This window comes from Perca flavescens, chromosome 20, assembly GCF_004354835.1.
Source record: "Perca flavescens isolate YP-PL-M2 chromosome 20, PFLA_1.0, whole genome shotgun sequence".
Classification (NCBI taxonomy): domain Eukaryota; kingdom Metazoa; phylum Chordata; class Actinopteri; order Perciformes; family Percidae; genus Perca; species Perca flavescens.
In genome coordinates, this window is record NC_041350.1 from 28,162,930 (window position 1) to 28,188,301 (window position 25,372).

Sequence of the window (25,372 nt, forward strand, 5' to 3'; positions counted from 1 at the left end):
CAACATTATGCAGACGGAGAGTAGTGTAATTTTTATAGAGATCTGGCCTTTTCCCCCCACAAAACTGCATTGAAAACAGAAATGATTTAATTCCTGAGGTACTTTTGCCCTCATTATTAAGCTTTTTTTTTTTATTATTCCTCAACATTTCAGCAAACCCAGTTGGCTTTAGACACAAACCTTTGAATTCCCAGGGTGTATTCCAGACACAGAAAGTTAAGAAAAATCAGGCGTTATCTTTGAAAATCAAGACTTTGAAGGCATCACATTCTGTTTTAAACGGGGCCCTTTTTCTCCAAACTGAACTGCAGCAGAATTATTTTAAGAAAACAACCTCAGCAGTCAAGGAAGGAGTAACATCAAGGAAGCACCCTGAATGAGTTATGGAGAGTTATGGAAAAATGGTGTCACTTATTTTTTGCATCGGTGCCACAATGAGAAACGTGCACAACCGCGTGCATTTGCAATATCTGTCTCTACAACTTTCCATAACTTCTAAAAAGAATTGCTCGCGGGACAGGACCCACGCAGGCTGAGGGTCTAAATAAATAGAGAGAGTTATCGTACGTCCATGCGTGGCTGTTCTCTCGCTGTCCGGCCGTGTTGGTGACGTCGCGCCGACGCTGGAAGGCATCACACTGGTGGCATGTGTTCACATTTATCTTGGAGCAGATTCAGCTCGGGGGATATGTATGCCCTCCCGTGACTGTCAGTGTTAGTTTTGGATTTCACTCCGTGTAACGCACACTCACCCCCTCAACTGTTTGGAGAGGAGACATGAAGTGGAGCAGCTGCGTCGGCACACACTCATCGCGTCGCTGTCTCTCGGGGGTTCAAGACCAAGCTCGGTCAAGGGCCGAGTCTAATCACGACCAAGCTCAAACACAACGCAGACAAGTTCAGGACCAAAATTCTATTTTATTTATAGTGTCAAATCACAACAGGAGTTACCTCAGGACACTTTACAGATAGAGTAGGTCTAGACCACACTCACAATGACCCAACAATATAGACAGGATTCTATATCTTAAAGCGGTGTTTCTCAAAGGGCTGCTCCATTGTGGGAAAAAAATCATCGCAATCAGTATACTCATGACTTGAATTGAATTTAAAAAACAGTGAAACCGTTAAACAAATATACAGTGGAAACACCTTCAATAATCGTTTCTCTCGACTACTCTGTCTCCGTGATCATTAGGAGCCCAAATCGTAATCACAATTTAAAAATGATCGTGAAGGTAGGAATAATTGCACAGCCCTTGGTTTGTCAGTTCAAAATAAATCAATTAAACTCATAATGTAAGTGGTAGGCATGATGTTGTTCAGGGTAGTGCTGGGCAATATATCGTATCGACATCCAGATATGAGGCTAGATAGTGTGTGTCTTTTCCTGGTTTTAAAGGCTACATTACGGTAAAGTGAGGTCATTTTCTGAACTTACCAGACTTACTAGCTGTGTCATCATTTGCCTTTACCCACTTAGTCATTACATCCCCAATACTACATCTAAAATCTCATTGTGAAAATATTTTGTGAAAGCACCAACAGTCGACCCTACAATATCGCCGCAATATCCACAGATTGATGTATTTGGTCAAAAATATCGTGATATTTGATTTTCTCGATGTCGCCCAGCTCTAGTTCCCGAGTGGGGGGGTGTTGAGGTCTCTAGACAGGCAGGGATAAAAAGGTTGAGTCAGCATACATCAGAGGGCTCCACCAGGAGAAGTTGGAGTCAAAACAGGTACGAGAATAAATCCAAGAAGAGTCAAAGGCTTTCTGAAGACCAGGCCAGAGTTCCCTCTCCACACCTCACCCGTCTTCTCCTCTATTCACTCCACTTCACTCTCATCACAAGACTTCTATCTGAGCTTCTATTTCTTTTCTTTTCTATTACTTCTCTGTCTAATATCATCTTCAGACAGCGCGGTTTGGCTCTCATTCTTTGGGTTTCTTGTGATATTGGTGATCCAGAGTGCCTTCCATTATTGGGTTAATAGGCACTGCGGATGCGAAGATCATCTGAATGAAAGGTAGAATGAAAGTGCGGATGAGTTTATCCCCCCTGCCCCAGCCTGCTGGACTCCCACAGCCTCTGTGTGCTTGTTCTGTGCGAGCTCCAGCTTTCCATCTTCATAATTAAGGGGTTGTGCTGCTCAAAATGCAAAAAGATGCATTTTTAGAACGGAAAACCGTTGCCTGAAAGTCATAATTCAGTTCTTGGAAAACAAACACATGACTGTTAAAAACCAAAGTCAGGATTCATCTGGAAAGGATGTAAACTACTGTATTTTCTAATTAGGCCTTGTTACATAACAAGGCCTAAGATGAGGTAGAAACCTCATCTTTTAAAAGGTTTTCTAATTGGATCCTTTTTTTCTGCTACCTTCTTATGCATGCTCTTATAAGGTAGTGCAGGGAAAGATATTATTGCATTTTTCTGTAATCTTTGCTTGGTTTTTTGTAAAGCTAATCTCCTCGTTCTCTCCTTTCTTTTTCATAACTCTGAGTAAATCTCCCATAAAACCCCTGGCGTGTTCTATCAGATATTGCTTTTCATGCCCCTGAAATTGTGGTCGGGGCTGCTTTTTTTTTTTTAAGCTTCACATCACTTTTTTTTTTCTTTCAAATTTTTCTCGGGTGAAGAAGTTGAAGAGGGAAGTCTGGTAAGTGGACATGTTTGTTTGAGGACCCAACCTGAAGGGGCAGACTCTGACATAAACACATTCATCAACCCACCCCCCATCCCACCCTCCCCTCCCAGCAGTCAGATAAATGGTGGAAGGATGTCGAGCCCACGGGCTCAGCAGCAGCAGGACCGCCAGTCTGGAAATGGAGCTGGCTGATGGATAGAGATGTCCATCCCACCTCTGCTCCCTTCTTCATTCGTCTTTGTTACCGCCTGCTCCCTCCTGTGCACAGCCACGGGCCGACTGTTTGTAACAGTCTCCGCCGGTGTCAGAAGTCAGGCTGATTTTTCAGAGAAACTCTGAGCTGCCGACACAGCCCTGACATTATTCCTGAGATGTGTGATGTTTGCAGTCTGTCGCTCCCAAAAAGCATTCCATCTTAAAGTTATTCCGTCATTGATGCAGTCTTTTAAAAAAATTTTTTTTTAACATCAAGTAAGTCCGAACCAAGGTTAACGCTTCTCTTCTCTGCGAACCAGGGCTTAACATATCTTACAGGGAAATGTTTGTTTTAATTATATTTGCCATTTCAGTTTCTAGGTTCTTGCCTTGACATTTCAAATCAATTACTCTAGACTAACAAGGGAAACATGTATCTGGCAACAGTGTTGTGGTCAAATCACCAACCGTCGAGTCTCGAGTCCCCAAGTTGGGAGTCACCATTACCTCAGTCTGAGTCGAGTCACGGGTCTAAGAGAATAGCAGCTCAATTTGGACTCTAGTCCGAGTCCAGAACTTGAGCACTCCATCACTGCCTATTACACGTAAAAAGTATCGTCAGATACTTCATCCAACTTCCGAGTCCTATTTTGTTAAAGCTCAAGTCCGAATTCAGAAATCCAAGTCGGAATCCAAGTCGAGTCACGGGTCCGGAGAATAGCGACTCAAGTAGGACTCGACTCTGAGTCCAGGACTCGAGTACTCCATCACTGTCTGGCAATGGTGTGAGATGAATTTAGTTTCTTGGGGGCGTTTTCAGCAATTTTGTCTGTTTACAAAACATTTCTTAATATTAACCGAGATGTATTTTGAATTATGAAACTTAAGCCAATTAAATGACTGTTATGGATGATTATTTGAAGTGTTTTTATTTTTTTCTGCCCTCTGTAAAAGTACTATCCCGTATAAGATTAGATTCTAACTTTAATATCAAGATGAAGGTTAGAACACAGAGTAACAATTATGTTGGTCTTCCTCTCTTCCCTCCGTCTCCGTGTTCAAAGACCCATCACCTGGTCCCTTTCGGAGTCTATAACAGTCTGTTTTTGGTCCCCAAGCAGGTGTCCTTGGATTCCAACTCCTCCATGAACTCCAACACCCCGTTGGTCCGGATCGCCCGCCTGTCGTCCAGCGACGGGCCCATGCTGGCCAACGTCTCGGAGCTGGAGCTGCCCTCCGACCCCAAATGGGAGTTTCCTCGAACACGGTAAGAAAAATACTTCCCCAGATCCAGTGGTGGAACCTAACTTAAGTACATTTACCCAAGTACTGTACTGTACTGTTATCACTGCTTTAGTGCTATTCAATTGTTTTGTTGCTGACTGTTATTTCTGTGTTCCTTAAATTGTAAAGTGCACTGAGACCATGTCTAATATTGATTTTACACTTTAAATACATTTGATTGATTGATTGACTTAAGTACAAATTTTAAGTACTTGTAAATATTGTACTTTTTACTCCACCGCATTAATCTGACAGCTTTAGTTACTATTTATGTTACAAATTGAGATTTTTGCACACAAAACGCATGCAGTTTATAAAAATACGTTGTTTTATTAGAAATTAAACGACCCAACATTATAACTGCCTACAAGTCCAGCTGAGATAATAACTAGTTTTGATAGTCTCCAGTTTCTAAAATGAGGATTTTCCTGCATTGAGTACATTGACTTTTAATACTTTTAATTGACTTTTTGTACATTTTCCTGATGATACTTCCATACTTTTACTTAAATAACATTTTCATTGCGTGATTTTTCCGTGTGGTGTTAATACTTTTACCTAAGTCCATCCATCCATCCATCTTCGTCCGCTTATCCGGGGTCGGGTCGCGGGGGGAGCAGCTCCAGCAGGGGACCCCAAACTTCCCTTTCCCCAGCCACATTAACCAGCTCCGACTGGGGGATCCCGAGGCGTTCCCAGGCCAGGTTGGAGATATAATCCCTCCACCTAGTCCTGGGTCTTCCCCGAGGCCTCCTCCCAGCTGGGGGAGGGCCTGGAACACCTCCCTAGGGGAGGCGCCCAGGGGGCATCCTTACCAGATTCCCATACCACCTCTACTGGCTCCTTCGATGCAAATGAGCAGCGGCTCTACTCCAAGTTCCTCACAGATGACTGAGCTTCTCACCCTATCTCTAAGGGAGACGCCAGCCCCCCTCCTGAGGAAACCCAATTCGGCCGCTTGTACCCTTTTACCTTTAAGTAAAGGATCTAAATACTTCTTCCACCAACGTCCAGTTCTGCATCCATCACTGTTGTCTAAACGCCTGTAAGAAGGAAAAACATGGTGCGCTGTGGCTGCCAAGCAACATATTTCAGAGTTGACACATACCGTACTGTTGTCCTTGTAACGTTATGTGCTGTGAAAGCATGCGAGCCACCAATACATCAAGGTTACCGTGACACCTTCCTCCACGCTTGTTGTACCTGGCAATCAAATTGGTCTCATTCAAAACCGTAGAGAGAAATAAAACACAAACACCCCCGTCAACACCGCTCGCAGCAGAAATCCGAGCTCTGAGACACGTCTTGCTGCTGTTTCAGGCTGACTCTGGGTAAACCTCTGGGCGAGGGCTGCTTTGGCCAGGTGGTGATGGCCGAGGCCATCGGCATCGACAAGGAGAAGCCCAACAAGCCGCTCGACGTTGCTGTGAAAATGCTGAAAGGTTAGTGAAGCTTTGAGTGACAGTGGTGGTACTGTGCTCTTTTTTTATTTAAGGTGCTCATATTATGCTTTTGGGCTTTTCCCCTTTCCTTATATATCTTTTTTGTGCCCGTTATAGGTTTACAAAGTGAAAAAGCCCAAAGTCCCCCCCAAAGGGACTTACTATCTCCAATAGAAAACACTGTTCACCAACTGCTCCAAAAAGCTCTATTGTAGTCCAGCCTTTACTTCAGAGACCAACGTTATAATGCTCGCCTAGCTGCTAGCGTGGCACGCCCTCATACTCAGCTTCTGACTGGCTAGTAGTCCTTACCTAGGTACTGTCAGGGCACGCCCTCATACTCAGCTTCTGACTGGCTAGTAGTCCTTACCTAGGTACTGTCAGGGCACGCCCTCATACTCAGCTTCTGACTGGCTAGTAGTCCTTACCTAGGTACTGTCAGGGCACGCCCTCATACTCAGCTTCTGACTGGCTAGTAGTCCTTACCTAGCTACTGCACAAAGATGTAACAGAAGTGAGATGCCTCACTCTGTAGCCGAAACAGAGAGCTCAACACACAGGGTGAAAAGAGGAGCTGCAGCAATGTGCAGTACAACAAAATGATGATGTTTTTTGAATTAAACCATGTAAACCTATTCTGGTACAACCTCTAAATACAACCTGAAAATTTGCATATTTTGAGCACTTCAAAAATTGGTCTCTCCCCCATCATCAGTCTTTGATAAATTACTTCTAAGTATCTTCTTGTGTCTGTTTTTACCTGATTGTTTAAACTTTGTATCTAATTTAAATGTTATTTATTTAAATTATTTATGATATGTAATTTGCTGAAATGCATGCTGTGCACTGAAAATGATGGTCTCCCTCGATGGGCCACAAGTTTTAAATAGAGGTTTCAAATGAAATGAAATGAGTAGTTTTATAAATTTTTTATTAGAAGGATAACCCCTTGAGATGACTCATCTCATTTCCGAGGGGGTCCTTAAGATAATTATAAAGAAAATAAAAAATAAATTTTTACATACACACAACACTGCCAAGCCTAACTACTGATTCCCACCCATTTTTTCACCTATATTTTTGCAGGCAAATCATTTAGAACAGGTTCTTATTTAGAATGGCGGCCTGAGAAGTGACAAAGCCACTTCGGGGGAAAGTGAAGGAGGGGCTAGGAAATTAAATACCTTTCCTGAAGGAAATCAGCAGAATTGTGTCTTTCCCTCTGTTTTTACACATATAACAATGTGATTTTCTCATATCGGTTATATTCTCAAACTGAAGTCCTGCTTGTATCTATGTTTCTGTCCTTTGTTACTAGATATTCACTACAATAACACTCTGTTTTGTTTGTCTCAGACGATGCCACAGATAAAGATTTGTCAGACCTGGTGTCGGAGATGGAGATGATGAAGATGATTGGAAAACACAAAAACATTATCAACCTGCTCGGAGCGTGCACACAGGACGGTGAGGCCACGCTTCATTACAGAGGAGATGATTAACAGTAGCTATAAACTGTGCCCTGTAAGTGACGCTGTGCTCCGTGTTGGTGGCAGGTCCTCTGTACGTCCTGGTGGAATACGCCTCTAAAGGCAACCTGAGGGAGTACCTGCGGGCACGGCGCCCACCGGGCATGGACTACTCCTTCGACACGTGTAAAATCCCCGACGAGCAGCTCACCTTCAAAGACCTGGTGTCCTGTGCCTACCAGGTGGCCCGGGGCATGGAGTACCTCGCCTCGCAGAAGGTCAGCCGCCATGACGCTGTGTCCCTAATGCTAATATGCAAACGCTGTTTCACTCAACTAAGCCTTTGTGTGTGTGTGTGTGTGTGTGTGTGTGTGTGTGTGTGTGTGCGTGCGTGCGTGCGTGCACATGGATAAATGCATGCTTTTTTGTGTTCTTAAGAAGAAAAGGCCTTAGGCGCTTCGGTAGGTCCAGGTTTTGAATCCAACCTGTGAGGATTTCCTGCATGTCTTCCCCCTCTCTCTCCTTTCTCACCTAGCTGTCTTATTAAAATAAAGGCAGAAAAGCCCCCCAAAAAAAAAAAAAAAAAAATATATATATATATATATATATATATATATATATATATATATATATATATATATATATACACACATACATACATACATACATACATACATATATATATTCTTTGCATTTAAAATGGTGTTTGAATGCTACCACCTTAGTTTGAAAAGGAACTAGCTTATTTTAAGTTCATGGGATATAATAAGAATAAGGACTGGGTTAGGGTTAGCTTAGCTAAAATGTAGGGATTAGAATGTTGGAAACTACAGCTGCAAAGATTAACTGATTAGTTGTCAATTATTCAATTAATTGCTAACTATTTTGATAATTGATTCATCTGTTTAAATCATTAAACATTACACTTTTTTATTATTATTATTTTATTCCAGCTTGTTAAATGTGCATATTTTCTAGTTTCTTCTTCCTGAATATCTATCTATAGTTTGTGGACAAACCACAATTTTGAGGACATCGTCTTGGGCTTTGGGAAATACTGACATTTTATAGACCAAACAACTAATGGATTAATCAAGAAATGAATTAACGGTTTTTAAATGTTTTTTAGTCTATGTATTCTTACGTCCGTCTGCATGACTGTTGTCTTTACCTGTTGCACTGCAAGTGGCTAGTGGAGAACAGCCTTTTCATTTTCTTTATGTATGTAAGTACACAAGGAACTATATCAAATAAATGAATCGGATTTGGAATCTATGGTAAGTGAAAGGCTTGGAATACATTTCCAAACCAAATAACTTTGGAAGTAAGGAGAAATTCGGAGGTGATAAAGTCAGACAATGGTAAATGAAAGTTGTCGGCCCACAGTGCGTCAGTGTACGAGAATGTGTGAGTGTGTCGCCGTGTGTCTGATGCGTTTGTACTTCTCCCCTCAGTGTATCCATAGAGACTTGGCGGCCAGAAACGTCCTTGTGACAGAGGACAACGTCATGAAGATCGCCGACTTCGGCCTCGCCAGAGATGTGCACAATATAGACTACTACAAAAAGACCACCAACGTGAGTCTCAGTCGCTCAGCTTTTCTCTGTCAGAAATAAGTATTGACTAATTATGTTAGGCCTTGAATGCACAAAGTGAAGGTTTTGTGAGACCATGATCATTTTGCCCGGAAATAAATATTCTGCAGCGGTTTCAAGATTCCTCGAGGCTACAAAATCAAATTATGTGATAGGATACTTTGTACAGATTTCATAACAGTGCTTGGGTGAAGATCTCAAATTGTATGGATTTGATGTGAGAGCAGGTAAAGGCATGCAAGTTCAGTAAACCAAGCTGATACAATCCAGAGATTATAAAATGACATTTTACATAGGGCTGGGCAATATCTCGATATTACTCTACTACATACTACAATACTACATTGTAATATCATGATATGAGACTAGATATATCATCATCATAATCATCTTACCATCATAATATCGCGATATGGCATAAGTGTTTCCATTTCTGCTTTTAAAGGCTTTATTACAGTATAGTGATCTATAGTAATTTTCTGAACTTACCAGACTCTACTAGCTGTTCCTAAATTTGCCTGTAACCACTTAGTCATAAATCTACATTATTGATGCTTAGTTATCTAAAACCTAATTGTGAAAACATTTTGGATCGACAAAAATATCGATATATATATATATATATATATATATATATATATATATATATATATTTTGATTTTCTCTATATCGCCCACCTCTTACTATACAACACACAGTATACCTGTTGAATGAATGGGTCTTATGATAATGAAGTTGAAGGGGTGAAGGTGTGAGGACAGTGTCCATGTTTTGCTGTCTGCTGTGTACAGAACGCTTCTGCTGACCCAAGCGCTTCTGTTGTGCCTCTGTTGTTGCAGGGTCGTCTGCCCGTGAAATGGATGGCTCCCGAAGCTCTGTTTGACCGGGTCTACACGCACCAGAGCGATGTGTGAGTTTGCACAAACTGCCCGTCGCATGCCGACCCCCCCGCTCACGTGGAGCTGCTGCTGCCACTGTACACCGGCGGAATGCGGGTTGTTGAAATATCGTGACGGCGCGCGTTAGCATCAAAAGCTGAGTTTGTGCGTGTGAAAATGGATTCGTAGCGTTCCCTTTCCTAATAACTTTCCGCTCGCCGTCATCTCCGGGCCCACTGGATAATCCCCAGCCTCTTGTGTATCAGTGGCTCTGCATTCCTCGCAGCGTTTGTTCTTTATTCTCCCGACGCGACATCTGAGAGAGACAGAAACACAATAGAGTCTCGACAGACAAGACAAGAACAGAAATGAGATAAGAGGGTCAGTGGATTAATCGCAGTTTATTAGCATAGCTCCAGTCTGCCCTAGAACAGAAGGCGATAAGAGGGCCAGTGGATTTATCACGACGTGGTTCCCACCTACCGTTCCTAGGAACCGGGGGGGCGCCGTGGACAAACGCACCTTTTCTTTTCAATTTTAAGTTTATTGACCAATCTTAAACCTACACTGTGTAATGTTTTGAGTTGATTCTCAGCAAAAACCCCTTTGTTCTTTCACAAATATGTGCTCATTCACGTGTAATTACTTCCACCAACTTATCAATGTATTCTCGTAAACAAATCATTCTGAATACATACGAGCGAGTCACTCCATCTTTAAAATACATTAGCCAAAGAGGGACATACCTAGGCATAGGCATGGAGTTGAACTGCAGGAGTGCTTGAAGTGGAAGATACTAGCTTAATAGACACGCTATTGTTCTGTAAAGTACAAAGTAGAGACAATAAAATCTGTGAGCGGGACAGCAAGACGCTTCGCTTCTGAGACGCTCCCGGTGCGGTATGGCGCGTGGCGGAGGACGGAATAAAACTGGAGCGCAGCGCAGACGCGCCCAGTGGAAAATCGGGGTCACTCACATTTCTCCCACAACGCCATCATTTTTATCCTTTTACGCAGAAACACACTCCAAAAATAGCTATATAGAAGCTATTTCATTGACATTAACAATCCACAGCAACCTCCGCATCACATACAGTTACATAGAATAAGATATACGCAAAAAAGTGCAAAAAGTACCCAAAAGCTCCTAGCCCCGTGCCTCCCCGGCCACATCCAGCCAAGGTGACAGTATGAAAGGAATTTTCTCCATTGTATAGACCAGAGATCTTCAACAGGGGGTCCGGGACCCCTAAGGGGCCCTCAGAGTCACTACGGAGCGGGCCTCCAAATTATTGCAAATTTTTCAAAAAAGAAACATAAATATAAAAACTTAAAACATAAAAACATAAAAAGTCTTTATGTGAATCCAACATATTATTAGCAAATATAAATCCACACTGATGACAGGCTGACTGGTCCATAGGTCAGGTAGTCACTAAGATAGTCATCCACAGATACAATAGATCCTAAGGAAGGTTGTATAAAATCATGCCAACAATTATTATTTTAATAGCTTAGTATTCTATGCACAAAAGGGTTGTGTAAAGGCTTTGTACACGTTATTGTAGGGCCGGTTTAACATATAATTAATTTTATTAAATATTGACAGTAGGGGATCCCTGCTCCATCTCTCTTTCAGTTAAGGGGTCCTTGGCTGGAATAGACTCCCAGGCGCACCTTTTCCGACCTCTGATTGCTCCTGTGTTGGCTGCGATCAGGAGAAGAAAAGGCCAGTTTAGGCGAGGGGGGGGGGGTCACAAAGTCAATCTGTGTTGCGGTAGCTGAACCCCCCCTCTCAGCCAGATGCTGTGTCCCCAGCACAGGCATCCAAGCCAAACACGGGCCCCTGTCAACACCGGCTCGCCGTGTGATTACACTAGACTGGGAACAAGCCGAAAGGAGAATCAGCCGGCTCTGTTATTTCAGCAGGTCTGGATTACAGAGTCGATCCTCCCGCCAAACCTCCTCCTCCCCGCATACAGTAGTCGCTCTGCAGCCAGTTTACTCTCACACACACACCCCCCACCCCGGGGGACTCTGACTTTTGACCTGTGATGGGGGTTTTTTTCTACCGAAATGTGTTACGCTGAAACAGACGGGAGACAATTAAAACGCATTAAAACCAATCCGTCACGCGCTCACATCCAAACAACACACAAACAGCAACAGCAAGGAAAGGGCTGGATAAAAGGAAGGTTTTGCAAGCAGCGGTTGGCATTACAGCTCGTGCAGCTTTCCAAACATGTGCAGCTCTAAAGGCAGAACTAGCTGTGAGAACACTCAGGGAGCCATTTTTGTTGGATTTTTACAGTCGTTTTAGACTTCTTTTTTTTTCTTCTTTTTTTTGCAGAGAGAAAGTAAGTGGTAGCATCATCACATTGTGATTCAAAGTGAAAGTTTCTACCAATAAATTAAGACCTGAATTCACTTTTCAATTACACATAAACTAAGGGTTATTTAATGCCGATATAGACCTTCAGCCTGGGATTTTATTTTTTTTTTCTTCTCCCAGTGCCAATGTCACAGAGGTGAGGATTTTATTTTGAAAAGCTTCAGAGGTGTCAGTCTGTAAAAGCTGCGCATTCAGGGCAACCCAATAACCCGTTAAAAGCGGTGACCGTGGATAAGGTGCTGGTTTATGAAAAATATACAGCACGAGACAAAAGCCTTTGGCATTGGCTCATTTGCAGAAATGATATATAGGATAGAAAACACCACCAGTAAATCAATAACGGCAGGTGTTATTTTACAACCTGACATCAATATATATGGTGATATACCTAATTTTCTTAAAGCACGATTGAGAAAGCCGATTTTTATTGTGTCTTTTCTTTTCATGCCACTTTCTACTTCTACTCCGCTACATCTCAGAGGGAAATATTGGAGTACTCCGCTACATTCACCTTTAGTTACTAGTTCCTTTACAAATTAAGATGTGAACTACCCAACAATATATCGGTTTACAAGTCCAGCTGGAATGATTAGACCATCAAACACACAACTGTCTTTTATCATTTCCAGTTTCCAAAATGGGAGGATTTTTCTGCATTGAGTACATTTACTTGGAATACTTTTACGTACATTTTTTAATTCTTCCAGTTTCTGTTTCTTCTTTTCTACCTCTGAACATGGACGTCTCTCTGTTTCACCACAGTCTCCTTTCCCCTCTCTCTCCGTGTGTTTGGATGGCGGGCACGCGGCTCGGCCAGTAGCGGCGGCTGTGTTCCGCCCTCCGGACCCGAGTGTGGCTAATTAGATAAAGCCCGCTGAGTGCCCGCAATGGGGGGGGAGGGGAGGGCGGGGGTCTGATTCTGATTCATTGGATGAAACGGACCAACAATAGTACACTGGGTTAATAGAGCGCCATTATTTTGATTTTTTTAACCATTTGGGAATATAACGCAGCAGTTGACTCGAGCTGCTGCCGCAGACAGAAAGATAAAGACAGGATGGCTCGGGTTAGAGACACAGCAGCTTCTAGAAAAGGCAGCAGCTGGAACGTAACTGTAGATACAGAACAATACGCTTTCTATTCATGTTTTGTTCTCAGGGCTTGTAAGCATTTTGGGAAACTGTGGGGTTCTCCATAGGGCTGCATGATAATGGAAACAAGAATTTTATAATTAAACCGAACTAAACCTTTCATTCCCATTTCTTTCTTTGAGTCTTGTCTCCTTTCGGTCTTGAGGGACGAGTTGTTGATTTTTTTTACAAATATTGACAGAGTGTCCCGGATAATAGGAATGTCAAATTGATTCTGAAATTGAGTGCAGGTAACATTACTCAAATCTGAGATCAATATTTCGCCAACCATATTCCTCAGTTTATCTGTGGAACACAGACAGGCCTGTTGGCTGCTTCAGGCCATGACTGGCATTTGAACTCTAATCTGTATTCATTTTGTGTGTGTGTGTGTGTGTGTGTGTGTGTGTGTGTGTGTGTGTGTGTGTGTGTGTTTTCAGGTGGTCCTATGGGGTGCTGCTGTGGGAGATCTTCACCCTGGGAGGCTCACCGTACCCAGGAATCCCAGTAGAAGAGCTCTTTAAGCTGCTGAAAGAGGGGCATCGGATGGACAAACCTGCCAACTGCACCCATGAACTGTAGGTGTCTTTATGAATTATAGTTATAATCGTAGTATATGTTGTTAGCGCAGGAGGCAGCTCAGCAGGGCTGTAGTCAAGTCCACTTGTGTTTGAGTCCGTTTGGGCTGGGCATACTTTGTTATTAAAATTATTACATTCATACAAGGTTTAAAAGCCAATAATTCCATTTTTTTTTCAATGACTTTGAGAGAGGCATTAGCAACTTATTTGGGTTTTGGGGTTAACTGTGGTGAGCAGTGTCATCTTGCAGCTGGAAACGCAACAAATAAAAAGTGAAAACTGTTTAAAACCAAAAATGATGAGCCTTTACTTTGCTTTAGCCGTAATTACAGAGCATCAGCATCCAGCTGCAGATCAAGTAGACCAACCACTGGAACCGGTCCATCCTCCGATCTGAGCGTAGTTGAACATTTTGTATTTCACATTTAATGGCTGAGCTGCAGAGTAACCGACGCTTGATGTGGCCGTTTCAGGTACATGATCATGAGGGAGTGCTGGCACGCCGTGCCGTCCCAGAGACCCACCTTCAGACAGCTGGTGGAAGACCACGACCGGGTTTTATCCATGACCTCCACCAATGTAAGCCTCCCTGCACAGCTGCCACTCACTCGCAACTTGAAAACACAAAACGTTAGCTTTAGTTTTCTATTGTCAATTCACTCAAAATATGTGCCAGATATACAGAGGAATCGAACATGCGTTTCTCTCCGACTCACGGTACCAAATACATCCCAAAAATATACAATACAATTAATACATTATATGTCACATCACATTTACACCCTTCCACCATGTTTCAAAAGCAGGCCAGTAGTGTTTCTGTAATCCTGCTGACAGACAGACAGACAGACAGACAGACATGGCAGAGGTAATAAAACAAAGTTAAACCACATTAACAAAGGATTTGAAGTTAAGTTTAATGTATCTTTTGGCTGGTGATACTACGGTAACTTCCTGTTCACATAGTTAATAGCTTTTTAGTGGACAGCGTTACCGATTGATCTATCCCTAGCAGACCTTGTATAATAACAGATATATACTGTATGTTGCCACTGTATGTATCGTTCTAGCGTTAGCTCAAAGCTAATTTTTGCCGTACAAAATGATGCACAGCAGGACATCGCATATGGCGTATGAATACATAGGGGGATGCCGGGGATACGCCTTTTTCTGTATCGATCAAGTAATGATGTCTTTAATCTATTTTTGAACTGAATGATGCATAAGACTGCAGGAAATGAAGTGTTTGGCACTCAAAATGATCCCCAGAACCCCACATTATAATGTGCACCCCGCGTGTTGAAACAAAAACTACACCCTTGTATGAATAGATATGTAGGCATGTACATTTTTAAAAGGCAGATGTTTAAAAGGCAGAAAGTAGATGGCAAATTAGGAGCCTTTGGCAGGTTTCCTCTCATCAGCTGATCATGGCTTTGACCAGCTTGCTGCTCAGCTGCTCCTCGTTTGCTCGTCAGGCTGAATGCATGAAGGCAGCAAGAACTTAAAACACAGACATAGTATTGTACAAAGAAACATGTTCAAATACAACCATAAAACAGAGGTTTATGTCTTTTTTAAAGATGTTCTTTACAACCAATGTCTGACAAGATTATGGAAAGGAATCCCAACAGAGATAGGTCTTTTTTAAAACCTCTTTGAGAACTTTCTGTTTAACCAGAAACAGCTCTGAGGTCGCTAGTACTAAAACCACCAGACTCCATTGAAAAACACAATACTTTTAGCGTGTATAGAGCCAACATATTTCCACATGTATATCAGTGAACTATATGTTCATTTCAACCAAAACTAGAGTTGTGATTGTTGGAAGAGTGAAAAGACGACCCAAAGTTGTTTCTATGGACTTTAATGAGGTGTATTTTACGATGCTAAAATGACTGTTTACATAGAGTCTGGTGGCTTTAGAAAAGGATCTTACTCATTAACAGAAAGGTAGACCTCCTTAGAAATCCTTTTAATCTGAGACTGTCAGAGGCAACTTTTGTGAACGTGAATAGAAGCTGGACAATCACCCTATTAACTTGCATTGTAGCTTGTTTCTCCGCTGCCAACTGCAGCGATCTCGCTTAATACTGGACCAATGTCAAAGACTGTTGTTCCCATCAGTCACTTAGACACAAAAACATAGGAAAATAGGGTCCAGATTGAAAAAAATGGAACTTACTCTTTAACATGCAAACAATCTAAGGGCCCTATTTTAAAGATCTAAGCGCAGGGCCTGAAGCGCCTGGCGCAGGTGTGTTTAGGGCGTGTCCAAATCCACTTTTGCTAGTTTGAAGGCGGAAAAAAGGGTCCGTGCGCCAGGCACATGGTTCAAAAGGGTTGTACTTAGTGTCTTCATTAATTCATAGGTGTGTTTTGGGCGTAACATGCAATAAACCAATCAGAGTGTCATCTCCCATTCCCTTTAAAAGCCAGGCGCGTTTGGACCTTGGCCCATTGCTATTATGATGGAGGATTTGCATCATAATATTTTTATTTGTAATCTTTTGCATGTTTGTGTGCTGCTGTGCGTCCATGTGTGTAAGAAGCATAGTGTGCGTCCCTGTGCACGAGCCTAGGACCATTTTACTAACGTGCTGTTAAAATAACAATGAAATGCTGCGCTATTGACTTTAGACCAGGTTTTTGTCTGTAAGACCAGCACGCCCATGGGCGCACAGATGGGCGCAGGTGCATTTGCTATTTAAACGACGTGGGCGCTGAACGGGAAATTGACAACTGCGTCGGCGATAAACTAGCAAAGACACTTGCGTCGGGCTTTTCGCTGCACTGCGCCAGGTGCAAGACAGGGCCCTAAGTGATAATTCATGAACCCTCTATAATTCTTGACTTGTATATGTGAGCACAGAAGGGATTTGACAGTGACAGCCCGGTGTAACCATTGCCCTCTCCTCTGACAGGAGTACCTGGACCTGGCGGTGCCCTTCGAGCAGTACTCGCCCACCTGCCAGGACTCCAACAGCACGTGCTCGTCCGGAGACGACTCAGTGTTCGCCCACGACCCGCTGCCTGACGAGCCCTGTCTTCCCAAACAGCTTCCCAGTAACGGGGTGATCAGGACATAAAAAAAAATAAAACCCTGGGGGGGGAGGAGGGGGGAGTTGGACTTTAACTTCCTCCCACAGGTCGCCATGAACAAAACACCTCTCAGTGACTCCTCAACATTATGGAAATGGAAAAAATACTTCCACAGCGCTTCAGCTCTTCCATTCGTCTTAAAACTCTCGCTCGAAATCCCCCCCCTCCTCCCCCCAATCCTTTGACTGAGTTTTTTTTGTTGTTGTTGTTCTTCCTCCTCCCTCCCAGAAGACTCTTGAAACATTGAAGGATTATTTTTTTTTTTTTTTTTGCCGTTGGAAGCGTGTTTGTGTTTCTTCTTTTCAGAAATGAAATTTATATTTTTCTACTCGGGCCAGTCTTTTGTTATGGACAATCTGTAAGGGGGTAGGGGGGTAAACCATTCCGTGCCTACTGGTATAAAAAAAAAAAAAAAACCTCCTAAAGAGGAGGGAATGAAGGGCATTTGTCAGTGACTGCTTGGCGATCCAGTAGGCGAGGACCTCGGAAGCCCTCAGATCGCCGTCAACGTCTGCGATCTAAAGCGAAATCCGTTGCCGATTATACCAGCAAAAGCCAGAATCCTCTCGATGATGGGACTCGTTCTTCCGAAGACGCTCACTCACTTTTTTTTCTTTCACAGAAGACGCTCAACCACAGAGCGTTTGGTGAGCATTTAGCAAATGTGTTTTCTCTCCAACGTCCCATTTTAGTATCCCGAAAAATCATGGAACAAATTCCTCATCAAGCGTGAGGCGAAGTTTCAGGGCAAGTCAGTAATTAGGACAATAAGGTTCTGAGTTTTTTTTTTTTTTTTTTTTATGTATCTAGAAAAGGATTTATTGTAAATATATAAATGCAAATATGTATCATATTGCTGTTCACAGCCATGTACTTAAAAGACAAGCAATTCAATTTTTTTAAAGTAATGTTTTAGGACGGAAGCATTGCAATCTAGAGGACACAGTGATACAGAAAAGGTTTATTTGAATAATTAACGTGTATATTTGTAAAGATATTTATAGACTTAACATGTGGGTTCTTAATGTTGAGAAGTCTAGTTTAGGATTTTAGTACTGTACGCAAAGATTTTTATTTCAAATTTCTTTTGTAACTTATTTTACAACAGAACTGCAACGTTATTTTCCACAAACTCCTCTGATTTTTGATCCATCTTTTTTTTTTTTTTTTACAGTTTTCAAAAAATAATAAGAATGTATGGCAGACGCAAAGATGAATTTTTAGAGCGAGTGTGATTGGAGTGCCAGAGGCGGGGGGGACTCGTAAACTGAAGGCTCCCACCGAAGGGAAGCCGGATGTTGCCACCAGAGTTCAAAAAAGTTGACGTTTGCAATATCGAAGTAACCGATTAACTCTTGCTGGGCAAGAAAATAGCAAGCGCTTAGGGATGTGTACAGAGAGGTACGACTGAAGTACTTAAAGACACGTTGGACATCAGTGGCGCTGGCAGGATTGTATTTCATAGCACGCACAAATACCGCGGTTAACTGCGCCAGAAATCAGCTGCTCTTAGAATATTTCATTTGTATGAGAGTGTGCTCCTAGCGTACTTTTATCATATCACGGTGACCAGATCATGAAAATATTTTACTGAAGAGAGAGAGCGAGAGAGAGAGAGAGAGAGAGAGAGAGAATAACATGATTTCTCTGAGTAGCATGTAAACATCATATCCCGAATATGATCAAAAACGGGATAGGCCTCATAACCAACAACACGCTAGCTCCGCCCGCGGGTTTAGCGCTACTCGGCGTCCAGCAAGCCTTTATCCACGCATCGAGTCCTAAAAATGAACACTGATTAATAGTGGATGACATAATGTACAATTAATGACAAAATGATGACTGGGAACCGACTGCTGCTCCTATTCACATTTACGCATTGTTATCGTTAGCCGCGTTGCTCGTCTGTACAGCGTGTGTGTACAGGGTTACGGCCATCAGCAACAACTAGCTGGGAGTCCTAAAGAGCCTTCAGAGAAACCTCAGCGGCATGGCGACCTCCTACTGATACGGTTTCACTGCTCAGTCTGTGATGGGTAATAAATTCCAGGATGGACACAACTTTAGCGATGACTACATTTCCCAGAATGCTTTTCGGCAGTTATCAGAGAACGTGCTCCAACTCGCGGCTGAAAACACTCAAGGGGAGCGAGGGTTAGCGAGAGACCTTTTAAGAGAAAAAGTTTAATTTCTCTCCTCAAACTTACTTTAGCTGCAATGCATTCTGGGGGTTTTGAGTGCAGAGCCGGTTCTCCGTTCCGCTTTAACCATCACGCATGATTGTGAAACGTCAATGGCTTTGCCTTTTAATTAACAAGAGTAGGATGGTGGAGGTGGGTTTTTTAGGTGGATATTTTCCTTTTTAAAGGTCACTCTGAAGGCTTCAGACTCTTATATTGTAACAGAACGGTCACAGGGTCGATGCTAACAAGCTGCATGCGGTGTCAGAGTGCCCTTGAGCAAGACACTCGGCACTCATGGATAAAAAAACATCAGCTTTAAAGGTCCCATGACATGCTGCTTTTTGGATGCTTTTATATAGGCCTTAGTAGTCCCCTAATACTGTATCTGAAGTCTCTTTTATATAGACCTTAGTGGTCCCCTAATACTGTATCTGAAGTCTCTTTTATATAGACCTTAGTGGTCCCCTAATACTGTATCTGAAGTCTCTTTTATATAGACCTTAGTGGTCCCCTAATACTGTATCTAAAGTCTCTTTTATATAGACCTTAGTGGTCCCCTAATACTGTATCTGAAGTCTCTTTTATATAGACCTCAGTGCTCCCCTAATACTGTATCTGAAGTCTCTTTTATATAGACCTTAGTGGTCCCCTAATCCACTAATAGTCCCAAAATTCATCCTTGGTGCAGAATTACAGCCACTAGAGCCAGTCCCACAATGAGCTTTCCTTAGGATGTGCCATTTCTGTGTCTGTAGCTTTAAATGCTATTGATGAGGAGAGAGGGGGGGGGGCAAGGTGGTGGGTGGGAGTGTGGCCTTGACCAACTGCCACTTTGCTTATTTGCAAGCCATGATGTCTCTCTCTCTCATGGGTGGGCCAAATTCTCTGGGCGGGTAAAGCAGAGAAAGGGGAGGTAACCTTGCTCCTTATGACCTCATAAGGAGAAGATTCCAGATCGGCCCATCTGAGCTTTCATTTTCTCAAAGGCAGAGAGCTCGGTTTACACCTATCACCATTTCTAGCCACTGGGGGACCATAGACAGGCTGGGGGAACTCATATTAATGTTAAAAAAACCTCATAAAGTGAAATTGTCATGCCATGGGACCTTTAAGGCAGAAAGGTAAAGCTGTCATGTCCTTTTGCGCTCGAGTGTTGCTAACAAAATCCTGCCCAGACGCTTGAGATTTTATCGCTGCTCTATAGTATTAATACTGAAATGAAGGCATGCTGTGCGACTTACAAATCACACAGCAAAAAAGAATATGTATATATATATATATATATATATATATATATATATATATATATATATATATATATATATATATATATATATATATCTTGGTTTGTTAAAGAAAACTCAGAAGTCTGTGGTGGATCCTTAGCTTAGTTTGCGAGGGGTTGGGGGGGGGGAAATGAGCCAAATTTCTTAAAAGTCAATGGCTGCGTCTGAAATTCCATACAAACGTGCTATTTAGTAGGCTTAAACAGTATGTCAACATTTTGAGTACGTCCCAAACCTTAATATGAAACCAAATTGCATACTATTTTGCAAGCTCTTCGTTAGCTCTGTAGCCTCAATGACACTCTTAATTTACATTTCTACATATTTAAACAGCCGCTGGCCCAGGTATTCACCTCTCTGAGTAATTTAAGCGTTGTCTGGCGATGCCGCTTAACCACGGTCAACGGCGAGGAGGCTCTCAGGAAGCGACGTTGAAAAGGACAGCTTAGTGCGTGCGAAAAGATACACGCTACTTTTTTAAATTTACACAAAAGCACGTCGATTGATAGTGTACGTCTCGACTGTGTAGTGCAGAGGATGCAATTTCGGACGCAACCCCGTTTCACCTTGTCCTCCAGATCTCTGAACCCGAACGCTGCACTGGTGAACGTAGAGGCGGGCTGAGGTGACGTATGCAGGGGAGGATCATGGGATTGCCAAATGGTTTAGAAACACGATTCACTCGCTGCTAGATGGAAACGGGCGTAACCCTTCGCTGTGCAACGGCCTTATCCCAGTGGGTGAGCTGCGTTTATGTAGAGACGTGTATGTAACAAGACTGTGTCCATACACCCCTCCCTCCCCACAATATGTAAATACTTAAATGAGTGGAAATCTGTATTTAATTATATTGCTACACTGGGAGACTTTTTATGTTGTTTAGCACCAAATTATCATTGGTTTATGCACCGAAACAAGGCCTTTGTAAAGTGGAAGGTTACACCCAGTTATTGGTATTTCTGTTTTCAGTACAGTTTTCCAGTTCGGGCCCAGAATCTTTAAAGTGCCTGGTATAATTTAGCAAACAAAAAAGGAGATTCATATTGATCATGTTTTGAATGTATAATTGCAAAAATATATACAAAAATAAATAAAAAAGAAGCAGTTGTCCCTAGAAGGCTATGCAAGTATTAGCCTCTTTTTTTTTATTTATTTTTTTTTATTTTTTATTTTTGGAGTGAACAAGAAAGAGAAAAAGGCACTTGTGTAAAGGTTGGATGGATCTAATGAAACGCTGTTTGGTTTTATTTATTCTTCCATGCTGGGTAAAAGCTTTCCCTATGGTGAGAGTATTTTTTATTCATAGCTATCCTCTTTTCAGTGTTGTTTTTCTTCATTAAAGAGCCAGAAGATAATGAAGATGATGTAGAGTACTCATTTTACTAGATACTGATTACCCCCCCCCTCAGGCTTTGCTCCTTTCCTTTATTTTATTTTTATTTGGACTCCCTCCCTGGCCTTTTTTTCTGCATCCCTGTCGAGCTTTTTTACTCGATTCTGACGGCCTCTGTCTCTCTGTTAGAGCATGTGTTGTTTTTAACATGTGTGTTGTTTACGGCGACAAAAGTAAAGTATTATTCCATGTTCCAAAAACTTCTGCGATTCTGGTTTTTCAAAAGGAGAAAAATCCTACTTTGAAACTATATTAGGCCGATCTGTTTGCTGATACATTTCGTTGCTGTCGTGGGAAAGTTGTAACCAAAAAATTTACTTTTCAGCAGCTTTCTGACATTTATTTTTAGATAACTCTACAGTGTCTTCAAATCACACTGAAATTTTAATATCCATATTGTTTGTGTGTAATCTATAGCAGAGGTTTTTGGGCGCGTGAGACTTTATAGTTGTCTGTACAACTATAACTACATTGCAAACAACTGTTACCAGCTAAATTGGCATTCTTTTTATAGTGTGAATTTGCCATAATGTAAAAGAACCATTAGTGACATCTGTCCCTTTTACAACATTACGCATTTGGCTGTTACGTTTTTTTTTTTTTTTTTTTTTTTTCGCGCAAAACGGAAGCTTGCATGCTAAGCTAACTAGCCTCCACTGAGAACGTGGAAGCTAATTAGACTATCTCGCGAACATTAGCAGAGATTCCCAAACAAGACGTTCATTTGGTTCATGTTACATCGACACCTCAGCATACAGTTTTATTCTGGAAGTTATAAAAAGTTATATATTAATTGTTCCTTTGACATTAAAGGTGCCGTAGGTTGGGTTGGGAAGATCCAGGACTTTGAACATTGACAACTTCTCAGTCCCTCCCCCCTTTCCGCTAAAGCCCAAAACGGTCACCTAAGCCCCTCCCCCCACAAGGGAGAATGAATGCATGTATGACCAGTGATTGACACGCATTTAGACACCCTCCCTGGCCCTGATTGGTGCATCTGAACAGGGAGCGGTGGATTTTTGCACAATCGCACCACAGGCTGGAGGTGGAGCCAGAGGAGCCGGATTTATTTATTTTTTTAAATGACCTGCTTCATTCAAGCTTGTTCTGCAGATGGAAATTAGCCAAAGGCTATAATCTGGCATATTTACATTTGTGAAAATGTTCATTAATATATGTATTGTCCCCTTTTTCTTTCAAATAAATAAAATAAAATAAATGTAGTTCTACTGGAACATAGGGTCAGTTTCAGCAGATATGACAGAAAGATAGTTTTATAAGTCTTATCTACTGCACCTTTAATGCTGTGAAAACAAATCTGGAGTTTTAGTTTCAGAAGCTTTTTCATCATGAACAGGGGGATACAGGGGATATGTCCCCCTCCCCCCCCCTCAAAAAATATGAACGACAACCCACCCAAGTTCAATCCGTCTCTGTATTACAGTATTGAAGGAAAAACCAAGCCAATAACGACTATTTGAATCCCAAAATTGAAAGTCCAATAGCTACCGAACAAAAAAATGTTCCAACAGTCAGATAATCGGATCCAGCCTGACTTCTTACCAGTAAATCTATGGTGTCCAACCATTTCAGACACAGGAATTGAGGTGTTTGATGGTCAAAGGGTTTTGGCGGAGGACCCCCCAGACCCCCCTCCCCAATTTTGAAACAAAACCTGGGCCCTTGCTTGGGGAAACTCTCAGCTCATTTTAAATTCAACAGCATTTGTATCAGCAAAAATCAGCTCTAATGCAGAAATACCAGTATTGTTTTTCTTGAAAACTTGAGACAGCAACATGTTTCTTAAGAGTGAAGATGTTTTCTTGGCTCCACAGGGAGGGGCCTCTTACTGTATGTACAGTCACATATCGGCCTTTAAACCCCCCCCCGGTCGTCGTCTTTACTCTGACTGAATTATTTATTCTCTTTTCTGCTCAACATAAAGAAAATCAGGATTGAAGATTAAAATCTTTCCTGCCAGAGATATCAAAACTATACATATTCCACATGTTTTGGGTTAAATTTTAGTAAACTTTTTTTTTTTTTGGAATGGGTAGTTTTTCACACAGTTATTCATCCCAGTTTTCATTGTATCGTGCCGTTCGTACCCGACAATGTTAGTCCCGATTAATTTATAGTTTGAAATATGCTTTGACGTGTACACGAGTAGAGTTTTATATAGCAGTGTGAGCTATTTTGTAAGAATCTTAGAGAGGAAATGATTTTCATATACAGTTTATTTTCTTTCCGTTTCTAATTTGGAATTCCAAATTATTTTTTTTTTTAACAACAACAGCAAGACAAAACCATGTTTGTCCTTTGATTTTCTTTTTCCACTCCCACATAATTTATTTTTCCTCCCTCTGTATTCATGTTTCTAACATAGAAAGGTGGAACTAACCATTTGGCATTGTGTCATTTCTTTTGTGTTGTTGTCATATTTTGTAATTCATAAGCTTGTTTTGTTGCAATGTACCTGTTTTGATCATGATGAATCCTTTGTAACATTCCACCACAACAACCCCTCTGGGCAAACATCTCCCACTAAGGGGGAAAAAAAACACATCTATTTCACAACACACTCTCTCTCTCTCTCTCTCTCTCTCTCTCTCTCTCTCTCTGCCCTGACAAACTATGCTGTCGAAAAAGGTTTTCAATAAACATGTTATAATAGCGTTTGCTGTCATTGCTCTTGTCTGTCACTGAGGCTGAGAGAGTGTGTATTTTGGAAAAAACAAACAAAACAAAAACATAAAAACTCAAAACAGACTTTGTGATTTATGGCGAGCAAATGGTAGAAGTTTGGAAGTTTATGTCAGCGAAACCAAAAACACAAAATACCACAGAATACGCACGACAGTGAGCTTGTTTGCAGAGTGTCTCGGTTTGTTTTGTCAGAACTCTTTGTCGGCAAACAGTCGCGGATATCGAGGCTCGTTTTTCCTTCCACACAAACTAACCGTGGGGGAAAAGAGAATACAAACAAGCTCTTTAAAAAGACTAAAGTCTGACAACATCTCACATCTGAAGAACAAATGTGTTCTTAAACCCCCACTTACGCAGTTCTCACGAAGATTCTGGCGTTCGCCGATGTTTTCTTATTTGGGATTTGTTCTTAGGTTGCATCGGTTTTTATTTGCCGCTTTGTATCCACTGCTGACGCTACTAAATATGACGTCTCGTTTTTTCATTAACTTCTTGCAGCAGTACCTCCACTTCAGAATTACTAAACACAACATTTCTCTTAGTGTGGCCCTGCCATCTCATGCCCTTTTATGGGAATTAATGGGGCGTGTACCTACGCTAAATAGGAGCAACGGGCACGAGCTTTCAACTTATGAAGACGTTGGGATAGGGGTGGTACGGTTCACAAAACCCACGGTTCGGTTCGTATCACGGTTTTAGGGTCACGTTTTTTTTTCTTTTAAACTGACCTTTGTCGATCTGAAATGAAGACAGATTCAACAGGTGCACAGCCAATTTCTCGCTTTAAATGTTTTTAGAAACACGTTTCTGTGAACTATTTTCGTAAAATACGAGATCATATTCTGAACGAGCCCCCATTAAAGTCGGTTTTGAAATTCGGGAGCAGCCAGAGCAATGTTCGTCCGATCAGCTGCCATGGGTTGTGTTTGTCACGCTCATCCCGCTCGTCATTTCCAGTTAAGTGTTTTAACGTAGGTGTTGGAAGCGGGCACTAGCGGACCGAGACTAGCGAACTGAGACTAGCGGACCGAGACTAGCGGGCCGAGACTAGCGGGCCGAGACTAGCGGACCGAGACTAGCGG

At 42.0% G+C, this 25,372-nt stretch overlaps 1 protein-coding gene across 5 annotated transcripts in view; it reads left to right on the forward strand.

Annotated features, from left to right (window-relative positions):
• The window catches only part of fgfr3 (fibroblast growth factor receptor 3), an 85,503-nt gene extending 68,416 nt beyond the window's left edge, over positions 1-17,087 (forward strand). For 2 of the 5 annotated variants that reach the window (XM_028565587.1, XM_028565589.1), the window contains exons 10-18: positions 3,968-4,116; positions 5,454-5,575; positions 6,932-7,042; positions 7,132-7,322; positions 8,499-8,621; positions 9,479-9,549; positions 13,480-13,617; positions 14,094-14,199; positions 16,545-17,087. In XM_028565587.1, coding sequence (XP_028421388.1) covers positions 3,968-4,116; positions 5,454-5,575; positions 6,932-7,042; positions 7,132-7,322; positions 8,499-8,621; positions 9,479-9,549; positions 13,480-13,617; positions 14,094-14,199; positions 16,545-16,709 — 1,176 coding nt within the window. In that variant the 3' untranslated portion in view covers positions 16,710-17,087. The remainder of the gene's footprint in view (positions 1-3,967; positions 4,117-5,453; positions 5,576-6,931; positions 7,043-7,131; positions 7,323-8,498; positions 8,622-9,478; positions 9,550-13,479; positions 13,618-14,093; positions 14,200-16,544) is intronic. The other 3 variants (XM_028565590.1, XM_028565592.1, XM_028565588.1) reach the window with 2 other exon arrangements.
• The last annotated feature ends 8,285 nt before the right edge of the window (positions 17,088-25,372 follow it).